This window comes from Barbus barbus (genome assembly GCF_936440315.1).
Source record: "Barbus barbus genome assembly, chromosome: 40".
Taxonomy (NCBI): domain Eukaryota; kingdom Metazoa; phylum Chordata; class Actinopteri; order Cypriniformes; family Cyprinidae; genus Barbus; species Barbus barbus.
In genome coordinates this window covers 18,090,716-18,105,431 of record NC_136718.1, presented here as the reverse complement: position 1 = coordinate 18,105,431, position 14,716 = coordinate 18,090,716, and the positions used below count along the sequence as shown (strand labels likewise).

General features: G+C 37.2%; 1 protein-coding gene across 1 annotated transcript; it reads right to left on the bottom strand.

The window, feature by feature from the left end:
- LOC306859374 (uncharacterized protein) lies at positions 1-12,823 on the bottom strand (the record flags this gene model as incomplete). The annotated part of the gene is made up of 5 exons (XM_079400390.1): positions 1-551; positions 3,766-4,127; positions 7,703-7,935; positions 8,052-8,121; positions 11,853-12,823. 5 exons carry the CDS (start codon positions 12,821-12,823, stop codon positions 1-3), a joined length of 2,187 nt encoding a protein of 728 aa, XP_079256516.1.
- Positions 12,824-14,716: the final 1,893 nt, after the last annotated feature.

Genomic DNA, 14,716 nt, shown 5'->3' with positions numbered 1-14,716 from the left:
CTACTCTGCACACACTGGAATGGCACCTTCATCAATAACCACCTCTTTTTCTTCCTCCTCAGCACATTCTCTCTCCTGCCTCAGTGACCTCTTGCGCTGCTCTTCTAGGAACGAACTGGAATTGGCCGGGATACAGAACTCACGGAAACACCTCTTGAAGTTTTCATCCAAGAAGGCATAGAGCACAGGGTTTAAGCAACTGTTAGCATAGCCCAGAGCAATGCAGAAATGCATGGCTGCCATCGAGGACTGGCTGGTTCCAAGATCCACATGGCCCAAGGCCTGGATCAAAGCCAAGACCTGCACCGGCATCCAGCACAACACAAAAGCAGCAACCACAGACAGTACCATATAGGTGATTCTCCTCAGATTCCGGTCCTTCTCTCTAGAACCGGACAGGAGACGGACACTGCGCAGACGTCGTACCATCAACCCATAGCAGACACTTATGATTACCACAGGAATCAAGAAAGAGAAGAGGAACACACAGATCACAAACACAGGCCACCAGTGTTCTCTTGGTTTAGGCAAGTTCAGTATGCACTCAGCACCTGCACAGAAATAAATTCAGGGAATGAATTGATAAAGCTGATTTAAAGTAGTGCGATGATTTACAATGAATCATGAGTGGAAAAAAGTTAAAAAGTTCTTCTGAACAGGACGTTTTAAAAATACACTACCATTCAAATGTTTGGGGTATGTTTTTGAAATAGGTCTCTTATGCTCGCCAAGGCTGCATTTATTTGATCAAAGATACAGTAAAAATAGTAATATTGTGAAATATTTTTTATATACTGCTAGTTGTGTTGCTTAATATTTTTGTGGAAACTGATTTTTTTTTCTGGATCAACAGAAAGTTTGATTTGAAATAGTAATCTTTAGTAATTTAATGCATCCTTACTGAATAAAAACATTAAACTGCATGTGTTTTTTTTTATCTTACTGGCTCCAGACTTTTGAACTGTAGTGTATGTTTCAAAGCTATTTTATGTGGTGGTACTTCCTGTTGCTGTAATCATTGTTTATGTACACAGAGTCATATACAGTGCCCTCCAAAAGTATTGGAACAGTAAAGACAAAATTGCTCTGTTGGCTGTGGAGTCAAGACATTTACAAATATGATTAAAAGATAAATATGAGACAAAAGTACTGCATGTCACATGTTATTATTGGGTGATTCAACACATAGATGTTTTACCAGTTAAGAAGCTCAGCACTTTTAGAGTTTCATCCCCCTATCTGATGTGAGCATAAGTATTGGGACAGTTGCCTCACAGGTCTTTCTAAATGATCAGCTGTGTCCTGTTGCATTAAATCTTAAGATATTAAAAGCAGGGAATATGTCGTATCAGTTATATCCATTACTTCTGTATTCTGAATCTTGCATTCGATGATGACGCACACAAACCAGGATGAAGATGAGGGAGCTGACTTTGAGAGAAAAGCAAGCAATTTGGATGTTAAAAGAAAAGAGGAAGTCAATTAGAGCTCTAGCAAAAACATAGGGCATGGAGAAATCAAGAGTTTGTAAACCACCAGCGACACCAGCAACCAACAACTACCTGATCGGCTTCAGGAAAGCTGAGGTGATGCTCTGACAATCTACTGTCCTCAGGAGACTTTGACACAGAATTACAGATGCTACACAGCAAGATGCAAACCTCTGACCAGCACCAAAAATAGAAAGGCAAGATTAAAGTTTGCAAAAAAGCACAAAGGTGAGCCAGAAGAGTTTTGGAACTGTGTTTGTGGACCGATGAGACAAAGATGAACCTTTATCTAAGTGATGGGAAAGCAAACGTGTGGAGAAAAAAGGGAACTGCAAATGATCCCAAGCATACAGCCTCATCTGTAGTGAAGTGAAGTGACATACATACTGCCAAGTATGGTGACCCATACTCGGAATTCGTGCTCTGCATTTAACCCATCTAACGTGCACACACACAGCAGTGAACACACACACACACCGTGAACACACACCCGGAGCAGTGGGCAGCCATTTATGCTGCAGCACCCGGGGAGCAGTTGAGGGTTCGGTGCCTTGCTCAAGGGCACCTCAGTCGTGGTATTGAGGGTGGAGAGAGCACTGGACATTCACTCCCCCCGCCTACAATTCCTGCCGGACCTGAGACTCGAACCCGCAACCTTTGGATTACGAGTTTGACTCTCTAACCATTAGGCCACAACTTCCCCGAAAAGGGAAGGGGAAAGGGAAGTGGTGTGTGGCCAAGTATGGTGACCCATACTCAGAATTTGTGCTCTGCATTTAACCCATCCAAGTTTACACACAGTGACGCGGTAGTGAACATACAAACGAAGCAGTGGGCAGCCAATGCTGCGGCGCCCGGGGAGCAGTTGGGGGTTTTGGTGTCTTGCTCAAGGGTCTCACCTCAGTCATGGTATTGAGGGTGGAGAGAGTGTTGGTTATTCACTCCATCTACAATCCCTGCCGGACCTGAGACTTGAACCCACAACCTTTGGGTTACAAGTCCAACTCTCTATCCATTAGGCCACGACTGCCCCTTGGCAGGTGGCATGGAGGAGGTGGTGTCATGGTATGGGCATGCATGGCTGTCTCTGGAACAGGCCCTCTCAACTACTGATGACAGTAGCAGAATGAATTTGGAAGGGTACAAAACCATCTTGCCTACCAATATTCAAGAAAATGCCACCAGATTCATTGGGAAGTGCTTCATATTGCATCAGGACAATGACCCAAAACACCCTGCCAGTTCAGTAAAGGAATTTATAAGGGCAAAGAAATGGAAAGTCTTAGATTGCCCAAGTCATTCTCCAGATTTAAATCCGACTGAACATGAATTTGACCAGCTGAAGAGGAGAGTAAAGGCAGAAACTCCCCAAAACAAGCAACAATTGGAGTTGGCTACATTAAAGGCTGGGAAAAAGTATTTCAAAGGATGAGAACAAGAGTCTGGTGATGTCTATGTGTCCCAGACTCACTGCTGTGATTGTGCGCAAGGGATCTGCAACTAAATAATAGCTTTTAATTTTTAATATCTGCCTTATGTTCAACTGTCCCAATACTTATTCTAACATCAATGAGTGAGATGAACTCTAAAAGTGCTGTTCTTTTTATTTGGTAAAACATGTATGTGTTGAAACGGCTAATAATAAAATGTGATGTATTCTGTAATTTTGTCTCATATTCATCTTTTAATCATATTTGCAAATGTTTTGACTCCACAGTCAACAGAGCAATGTTGTCTTTACTGTTCCAATACTTATGGAGGGCACTGTATATTTTAATTTAACACTGTATAGGGCACTGTATATTTTAATTGGTTGATGTTCATTTAATATTGCATTTTTTGTTTAATGTGTGATTTTATTTTATATAAAAATTATTAAGAAAAATTATTACTGCACACACTCTTATAAGCATAATTTATCATTAATCATGTTTTAAGACATAATTTTTCTTCATTAAGCTTCCTCCTTTAACTTGAACCTCAAAAAGGTGTGCGTTTGTTTTACTTTTCTATATAAAAATGATCCAACAAATATCAAACAGAAATTGGCATCCCCCTTGCAGGCTGGTCAATGCAACAAAAAATTAATTAGTGCACCTTTAATACACAGTAAAACCACATATATAATTATTTTGGGTACAACTGACTAAGCAAACGATGGAACATCAACATAACAACATCAAAATGACAAAGACGGATTCACATTTTCGTGACATAATGAACAAACATGCTTCGGAGTGACAGGTTGACACAGGATAATGAGAAAAAAGACTACCGTAAACATTCTTCTCCTCCTCCACCTGACCCATGATCATAACAGGCAGTCCTACGGCTGATGCCAGAACCCACACAGCCACGTTGATCAGTTTGGCCCGGAGCGGGGTACGAACGGTCAGGGAGCGCACAGGGTGGCAGACGGCTATGTAGCGATCCACACTCATTATGGTCAGGGTGAAAACACTTGTGAACATGTTGTAATAGTCAATGGCCACCACAGCTTTGCACAGAGCCAGACCGAAGGGCCAGAAACCAAGGATGACATCCGTGCCTTGGAAAGGAAGAGTTCCCAGCACTAGTGCATCAGCCAAGGCCAGGTTAAAGATGTAAATGTTGGTGGCCGTTTTCATCTTTGTGTACCTGAAGCAGGTACAAATATCACTTTTCAAATAACTTTAATTAACACATTTTATTTAATTACATTTATATAATTATTAATGTACATTAATGAATATTGCATAATACACTATAATAAAGTTTTTTAACAAAAAAACAAAAAAAATAACACACTCCAGTTAAAATTACTAATTAAAAATTTAGCTTTTTAAATTATTATTATTACATCTCTCATGACCTTGGCATTGTTAGTGTCATTCTCAACTATTTGTGCTACAGGAATGCTATTTATACATTTTATAAATAAAGGGGTTGATATTTAAAATACATGTTAGAATATTTAATCTACAGAAATCAGAAAATAATTTCGTGGAAATCAAATTTCAAGTGAATTTCTGTTCACAACTTCACATTATATTTAATAGGAAATAGTTTTAGCTTTGTATTTTTGTATAGTCTTAGTAATTCTTGGAGGAGATGCATGCATGCAAAACACACAGTGTTATCATATATGACAGTATTATCATCTATTGATCATCTGCCATTGTTTGCAATGCCCTGCTAGATGACATGACCTATTGACAAAGACAAGGACAAGCAAGACCGTCACTCAAAAAGCAATTGACAATAACTACAGCTGGATCTTAAGTATATCAGGATTAGGGTTAAAGCCATAGTTCGCCTAAAAATGATGCCATCCAAGATATAGATGAGGTTTTTCATCGGAAAAGATTTGGAGAAATTTAAATCACTTTACATCACTTGTTTACCAATGGATCCTCTGCAGTGAATGGGTGCTGTCAGAAAGTTCAAACAGCTGATAAAAATATCACAATAATCCACAAGTAAGCCACATAACTCCAGTCTATTAATTATTGTCTTGTGAAGCGAAAAGCTGCATCTATCAAGACATTTTTAACCTTAAATCATTGCTTCTAACTAAAATAGAAGTCCTCTAATATGATTTTTTTCTGGGGAATATTCATCTTGTCTGGATCAGGAGAGAAATATGCACAGATCAAGCATCGTTTACAAGCGAAAACAATCCAAAACAGTTTTAAGCAAATATGTTGGTGGATTTTGATATAAGAGAACAGGGGTCAGATTCTTCAAATCTGTTCTGATGAAGAAACGAATTAATCTACATCTCAAATGACAAGCAGGCGAGTACATTTTCAGCACATTTTAATTGTTTTGTACATTTTCAGCCATGCTTATCTTCAAATATCAAAAATAGGCATGGACTGTTTCTTTCTGGATATAAAAGAAAGACTATGTCAGTGATGTTGTGAAAACCTTGTTAAAAATCCTCAAGAGGTAGACTGGCACTTTTCATTCCAAATTCAGTGAAGCTTAGAGACAGGCAGTGATCTTCGAAGGTAAAGAAATTGCAGGCGGTGCTTGGTAACCAGCTTAGCAACAGGTTTTAAAATAGGCCCATAGGACTATATATCAGAACGTCTGAGTAATGACCATACAGGTGAATGCATGAACACTCACATTCTAACACAAAAGACAAAGACTCATTGCCTTTCCCTGAATACACAAGCCACAAGCATGTACAGCTACCTTTAAGGAGGTTTTCCCTTAAAAATCATGAGGTGATGGAGCAAATCTATTTTCTGACTCCTAATAACGAGGCAGTTAGATCAGCATGGAATTCCTTCATAATTATACCTTCAACAAAATACAAGCATGAGAGGGCGAGACAAAATTACTACATGGCCATGCTTGTCATGTTAAAGCGAACGACCAGGCGAAGTTGGTAAATCAGAGGGACATTTAGCATTGTCTCTTCGCAATCGAACCTACATGAGTTCCTCTTTCTCTGAATTAAACCTCAGGAATGGCTGAAACAATGTTTAATGATTATAAAAAACTCATTGTGTATTCTGCTAATACAAACTCTTGCTGTGTTGATCGAAAAGCTGTGTCTTGGCCCCCGTCTACAGCTGTTTCACGACATGGAGGTTTGGACAAGAACCAAATGTTTATTTAGCAATGTAATGAACAAGCAGGCTTAAGACACGACGCTGGCAGAACAAGTGCTACGATGGATTAGCTAGTGCCAGAAAAGAGAAAATGGTGTCGCTTCAAGCTAATATTTCACTGTGTTAATGTACAGTTTCAACTACAGGGTGAAAACATGTCAAGAGCTCTAACTGGTGATTAACAACCCAAAAATGAACTGCAGGTCTGTTCTGGTGATAACATAGCCATGCAATCATGCATAGTTCGAATAACAAAAGAAATAGCAATCAAAAGAAAACTATTTAGGAAAAAACACCTCATATCTTTTGTTGTGTCCAATTAAACGGTTTTGTATTTTAGATTTTAAATTAGGCAAATGTCAACATGGACAGGTTGCAGGACACAAATTAAAATAGTTATACATTGTTTGTTTTAAGTGCATTTTTGTTTGTGACAACCAAATTTGTTCTGTGTGAGCAGGCAAACTACTCTGAAACAAAACCAGCTGAGAACTATGCAACATACAATAAAACCAATGAACATTCCCAGGACTGAATTGGTTCTCCTGAAAATAACCAAATAGGAACCATGCATTAACATTAGGGAAATGTTCTGCTCTTGTCAAAAATGCAAATCATAAGAAGCATTTTCAAATAACAACACCAATTAATTAAAACACGATGATGAAACAATGTTGCAGCAAGATGAACATACTGTATAATGATGCTCTTTTTTAACCCTACAAAGCCTGTGTCAAATTCGATAGATGAATTTCTAAGGCCTCTAAATTATCAAAATGATTGCACCTTTACTGAAAAACCTATTGTGCAGAATCTTCTATATGCCTTCTGATCTCTGTTTAATAGTTAATTCTTTAATAGTAAAAGGATTTTATTATTATTTCCAACACGTCTTTATTTGCTGTGAAATCTTGAATGATTTTTGTAAAGTAAACCTAAAAAAAATCCAAGATGAATTTGCTGGATTGAAGCAACTTAGGTTTACTTGATTATCCATGCATCACTAGAAAATCATGTTAAAATGTAAGTATCAAAAATAATACAACAAGCTTCCCAATCATCTCTCAATAATTACTGTTTTGCATTATACGTTTAGCCTCACAATTAAAACTACAGCGCTTTGATCATAAACTAAGCATTTAAATCTTGCTAAGACATATTATTAGAAGACAAAATAACAACTGACATTTATATGCATTTACATAGGTAGCCTGCCATATAAATATCTGACTGATTTACATTACGTATAAGAAGTGATAAGAATTTCATCTTATTATTAGGCCATATAAATAACAACATCAGCAATGCTGGAATTGTTTGGGTGTCTAAATAAAATGCAGGTGTTTTTCTCCTCTTTGAGTGTGAGTTCCTTATTTTTGCTATGTTATAATATATGGGCCATAGAAGCCTGATGTATCAAATATGTTCCATTTCAAAAAATTATATTTTTCTGACTATTATTTTATATGTCAGGCTACAGGGTTAACTTTGTAACTCTACACACCTCACATGCATTCAACTGGTTGTCCTCTATACATCAGTACATTGAGCACTTTCTTCAGTCTAGCACACACACTTATAATGATGACCCCGAACACTTATTCTCACCTGATAATTACATACATGACCAGGCAGTTCCCCACGAGCCCCACCACGCACACTATCAAGTAGACCACAACGACAGTGATCTTTGCGTCCTTAGGTAAAGGCTCGTCTACATCATCTAGCTCACTCAAATTCCCCTGAAAACGCGAGTCGTTGAACATCTGTTGGACGTCGGACAACTCGAACAACTCCATCGTGAAGAAAGCACCCACAACTGTTGAGGAGATGATAAGAAACTAACAAAAACGTATGTATGTCTCATAACAAACAAGTGAACAGAAGTGAGTAGGGTTTAAATGATGCATACACCCTTTAAATCCTCTCTGAGGGAGTAGTATTGTAAAGTACTTACACCATTAAAGTGCAGATCAAGCTTGAAGTGTGTGACGCTCTCCGGTGAAACTAAAGAGAGATGGGTCCATCTTAAACCAAGAAAAAAGAGACTCTTTACTGCTTAAGATTTCATGTTCAGCGAGGCGAATCTCCTCACCGTAGTCCGACGTTCACTTTGCGCACATCGTTACAGTAATCAAACATTGCGCGTGCGCGTGAATGTGTGTGTGTGTTCGCGTGCGCGTGTGTGTACAAGTTCAGCTCCAGGGTTGGTTGCTACACTTTTCATTCCTTGTTGAATATCTCTGGTGGAGCAAACATTGACATAACCTAGCCAGGTACAAAAGAAATCTTAGTCCTTGTAAAAACAAGCAAATGTAATGCCATAAATATTTGATTTATAATAGCCCTATATGATTGTCTTGATGATATTTACAATATTTAAAAAATGGTAAAGAATAAAATAAAAATGTGATAATTATAAATAATAATAATAAAAACTATTTATAAAAAATATTTAAATTACCACTAGAAAGACTAAAGATGTTATTTTGCTCCTCAATATATAGTGGTAACGAGGAGCAAAGTAGAAGGTTCTTTTAAATTTAATATAGCAATGTCAATATTGGACTGTTATATTTGCAGTGTTTTAAATAAGCTTTAGCCTATCTATGGAGACACTGAGTCATCCAGCCAAAAGTGAATTACTATAATTGAGTCTTAAAGTTATGAAAGGATGACCTAACTTTTCAGTGTCTGGAATATAGAAAGTTCCCATATAAATTATTTTAGCAAAAGAAAATGACTTGACATGTAGTCTTTAATGCCCTTGAAGTATATAAAACAAATTTCATCTGGTCTAGAAGAAATATAGAGCTGTATGTCTTCTGCATATCAATGAAAGCTAAAGGCTAATAATCATGGTTAAAGGAACATTTATAAACAGTGTTTATTGCTTTATACAGAGGGAAACTGCCCTCTGCTGAAGGGCATTGCACAAGCTGCAACCTTTTTTATTTATTTATTTTTTTTGCTGTGGAATACACCATGCTGCCCTTCACAAGTTAAATATATCGTATGACTTTCAGAACAATGAATTCTGAACAAAAACAATAGGTGGATAATATTGTTGAAACAGAGATATTTGGATGCATCACTGACTGAGACAGACATATTCTAATGAAAATTATATGGACCATAATGCAGTTAGGCTAACCATGTGTCTTCTGATTAGACTAGTTATTTAAACAATTAAATTGCACAGAAATATAATGAGGATTCGAAAATCATAATGCTTTCGAAATCACAATGCATGATATAATACTTTCCTTACCTACATGGTGCTCAGTATATAACGCACAGAGCTAGATAAAATACTCACATTTAACCTTGAGAGGAAAATTTACAATGCTTTTGCCAGTGCCATCTTATTTACAGTGAAAGCCTTTACTCATGGCTGTATGACAGAGAGAGAGCGAGAGAGAGCGAGAGAGAGAGACGTGAAGCTGGAGAATATTTATAGTGATGTTGTGCTGTGGGCTACAGAGTGTTTATAAGGCAGCACACAAGGCTAGTACTACTGCAGTTTGTGGTGGAGATAAATGAGGGGATATTTTGTATCCCGGTGGAGAACACTCACTGAAATGCGAGACAATCAATTTTCGACCTGCACTCACAAAACAGCAGCTCTGAAAAGCCGAGGTTGGAAAACTCAGAGCAGTGCCAGGGAGAAAATGAGCCAATGAGCTGGAGAGGAACCGGAGATGATAGCGGTGACAGGAAAGAGACAATGTGGTGACAGGTGGGGGAGAAACAAAAGGTATAAAAACAAGTAATGTGAAATGGACAGTGGGGATTGTTCATTTGAAATGCTCTTCCTCACCAAGCCAGTTTATATATATAGGCTATAGAGGCCAATGTGCCTCAAAGCATGTGTGTTTAGGTAGAAAATAAAGCTGGATAAATTTATCTCTCTCTCAAAAGAGATTTTGTATATACGATTAGACAAACACAAAATTACCCCTGTGTATGAGAATCACCATTATATCACAATTAATTAAATGCCCTCCAGTACAATTCAATGAGGAGTAATGGCTAATAGAAACGCTTAGAAAGTCTGAGATAATGAAATTCACAATGCCGGTGACCTGAATGCTCAATAAAACCATGTTCTTAAGAGTTCCGCATGGAATGTAGCAATCATTATAGGTTTAAGAAGAGGAGAGTAGAGGGAAATTGTGTCATGCTCAATAACTCACATGAGAAATAATGATTAAACTTAATCAGCATATCATGCCCATTAAGGTTTTCCTGTAGCTCAATTAGTAGAGCATGGCGCTAGCAATGCCAAGGTCATGGGTTCGATTCCCAGGGAAAGCAAGAGCTGATAAAATGTTAAAACTGTAACTTGAAAATGTAAGTCGCTTTGGATAAAAGCGTCTGCTAAATGTAAATGTAAGGCACCCTATCTGTCAGAGAAAGAATGGCTATTTCACCCAAGTGTCTTTAAGATCCCTCAAATTAGTTTTTAATCTACCTTTTTCATGCAACTGGTCTGAAGTTAACCTGAATGAGATCAATGAGCTTCTTGCTTGTTAATCCTGTCAGTGGCAATGCAGATTTTATTTTTAATATTTGAATGTTTATTAATTGATTTTAATTTTTTTAATGGCTGCTAGATCATTTCAACCGAAGTTAACAGTCTTTAGATTTATACCTTTTTTTTTGTGTGTGAATGTACATTGACATAAGTATAGTGGCCTTTTTTTCTTTTCTTTTTTTAACCTTAAAATAAATTAATAAGATTAAATATTGCGAGCAATTTAATATATTTTTAGAGCTTTTAAAATTACACCAGTATCTTTCTGATTAATATGTTAACGAAATGAAAAAAGTTTAAATTACAACATGATATCATCCTGCCCTCTTCTGGTGATATTAGGTATTACGGAACAGCTGTTTATAATTATCTGCTCTGTAGCTGGTCCACTTGTTAATTTAAGAGGAAGGGCAAAAATACCCAATTATTTTCTTACCTTCAGTTTGAAGTATTTTCATTTTCAACTTCATTCGCGCGAAAAACAGGCTACTTGTGGAAAAAAACTCTTCATACACATTTATTAATTATCAACATTGAACACAACACAACAACAGCATTTTATGCCGCAGGAGGCGACAGAGTTTCACTTTCAAGCCTTTAAGCGTATATGCAAAGCAGTCCCAAACTACATAGCATAACAGATATACATATAGTCATATATTTACACATCAGTATTCATGTATTTTACACTTTAAAACAAGTTTTGTTTTCACTTTATTTTAAGGTGTCCTTGTTACAGTTTAATTATACATTTAAGTACTGAGTAATATTAATTAACTACATGTACTTACTATATGGTTAAGGATGGATTAGTGTTACTTGCATGTAATTATGCATAATTTATTGTTATTATAATAGTGAATACCATGTGTAACAAGGACACCTTAAAATAAAGTGTTACCCAAGATTTATAAATTTGTTAATGAATGAGTGTTAATGAAATTCGTAGCATACTGTAAAAAAATAAAGGTTTAATTGTTCTAAAATCAAAGTCACACCCAACAGTAAAACATTCATTAGGCCTACTCTTCTGCACAACTTCAAATTTATGATGAGGAAAATGATGTTGAATGTAGATAATGAAAACTTTTACAGTGCAGAAAATTAGCTACTTGATGAGTTTTAAAGTGCGTTTAAACAACACTTTCATGATTTGATGTTGCTGAATGGGAACTTGAACCTTATTGGTTGATTTGTGAGGGTACAAAAACGGTTCAGCACTCCAGCATTTTCTTAAACGCCTTCCTGAAACTATCGTCTAAGAACGCGTAAAGGAACGGATTGAGACACGAGTTGGCATAACTCAATCCCGTGATAAAATAAGAAATACCTATAACCAGAGGAGTGGTGGGCAAGTCTGAGGTGAGGGCGACCACCGTACTCAGGTGGAAGGGTGTCCAACAAAACAAGCAAACGGCAAGCACGACGAAGACCATCATTGTGACTCGTTTCTTGGCTTTGTCCAGAGCCTTTCCATTTGAGTTGAGACGCGTGCGTCTCAGCTTGTAGAGCATCACGCTATAGAGGATGCATATGGTTGAAACTGGAATTACAAAACCGAGGACCAGCGTGTAGATCCGACTGGCTTTGAACCAGAAACTCTCAGGGCTTGGGAAACTCAAAACGCAGCTCTTCCGGCTCTCCGCGTCGTCGGGACTCACATAGACACCGGCGAAAACGGTGAAGGGCATCACGATGAGAATGACCAGAGCCCAAACGCTCAGGCTGACCGTTTTGGCTAACCTGTAGGTCCGATGGGGCATCCGTTTGGAGCGCAACGTGGACACCACGACCAGATAGCGGTCCACACTCATCACAGTCAAGAAGAAGATGCTGGAGAAGATGTTGTAGTGATCTATGGACAGAATCACTTTGCATAAAATCTCTCCAAACGGCCAGTAGTTTAACAGGTGCTCGGCTATGTTGATGGGCAACACCAACGTGAAAAGGTCGTCGGCGATGGCCAAATTCAAAATGAATAAGTTGGTGACGGTTTTCATTTTAGGCGCCTTCAAAATCACGTAAATAACAGCGGTGTTGCCCGTGAGTCCCACAGCGCAGATGACTGAGTAAATAACCGGTAGCCAGATGTAGAAGTCAGGGTAGAGCATCCACGCTGGAGACGTGCAGTTGGTTTGGTTGTAATCTGGACTGGTCAGGTTGCATGAAGATTGCATTGTTTTATTATCCATTGTGTCTTTGAATTCTATTAAAAGTAGAGAAAGTAACAGTTAAAAACTACATGCAATTGTTGCATAGTTTTCTGCAGAGAAGTCAAATATTGTTATTGTTTCAGTTATTGTTTACTAAATACATTATACAGTTATTCTAGTTTAGTAAATAAAAAAACTGTTATGCATTTAAATATGTAAAACACATAAGAGTTTTGAAATGTAATAGTGTGTTTCATTTCACGAAGTTGAAAATTCATTGAAGTCAACATAAAAGTAAAAACGTTGAGAATTAGTCATCTTACCTGACAGATCCAGACATACAGGATCTTCTGCTGATCTGCGCTATTGGTATTGAATGGACACTTTGTGGTAAATGGCACAGCGCAGCGCTTTTACGCGCTCGATTTCACGCACCTATGATGTAAGACAGACCCTCCACCTGTCTCTTATTTCATTTTATCTTATATTGTCCAACAGAAAACACAGTAAGTCTCATAAAGTGCCATTTATACACTTAGTCTTATGAAATAAATGACTGTATTGTAGCAGAATGAACATTGTTCTTCTTAGGAGTCAAAAAAGTAAAACACCAGTCAGAACTTAAAAATAAGTAAATAAATATAATAAAATAAATGAAAATAGAAATATAAATGAAATTACATAATACACAAAAATAGGCTAAATTAACAAATCAATACTTACAAGTGGTCAAAGTGGATTTAATCTATTTTGTTCATGCAAAAGTAAAAAAAAAAAAAAAAAAAGTACTGACCTTTGCCATTTTGATATATGTGAGTGCACAAGTTAAGAAAAGTAGTGATGTAAATAGGTACTTGTAAAGCCAGGCTGCCTGCAGCCTTTTTCCTGTATAGGGGCTGAAATGTCTGCATGTTCAAGCCTTATTTTAAGGCTATTTTTAACATAGTTGTTGCCATAGTGATTTACAAGTCAACTTTTTTTTCTCTCTTACAACACTCTTATACAGATGACTACACACTTCAGGAATTTAAATACAATGTTTTCTAACATCAGCATGTTACTCTGCTGGAGCTTTAATTATCAGGATATTATGTATGCAGACACCTGCTGATATGATGTATATGGATATAATAAATTTTTTCGTAAATTAATAATTGTTTTGCAATGCTATTTTTACTTTGAGATAATGCATTACTCTCAATTTCTGCATTAGGTTTTCTGAATATATAATGAAATCAGAGGCATACAACAGTCTATTTTTAGCAAGATAAGAAGCATGCAGTATCTATGTGGCGTTCATTTTAGATTATTTAAAATTGAGAAGTTAACTGTGGCAGTACATCAAGCATCACTGCTGACGTCAATACTCACAAAATATATTTGCAGTTGTCAAGGTAAAGTGTCTGTAGGTGAAAATAATACTGTCTTCTTGTATTCACATACAGGGCCTTGATAAATCACTTATGTTTTATGTATAGCAGCCCACATATGTAGTGTCATTTTCAAGTTCATTCTATAAAATTAAGTAAAAGCACTTAAGATGTGTGATTTAAAGTAGCTTTCACACCGTAAATCAGAGGCCATAATGTTCTCCCTGAGTGGATGCATATACGTTCTGATTTGGCCATGACAAATGATCAATCAAGGTAACACATAAAAAAAGGAAAGGGGCATTAGTAATGTGATAGCAACACATGCCTCAGAAAGGCTCAGTTTCTACCTTAAATGAAAGAATGTAAATTAGTAGGAGAAAACAGGAGTAAAATAGATGCCGAACACAGTGAGCACTTTGAACTTTTATGATAAGGCCAAAAGAAGGAAATGGAGTCTAGGATGATCGATGGACAGGGAAAGGTTGCCAATGCAGAAAACAGATTGTCATGACTCACGACTTGAAGACTGATTTGACTTAGAAGTGGGTGTTGGTGAAGT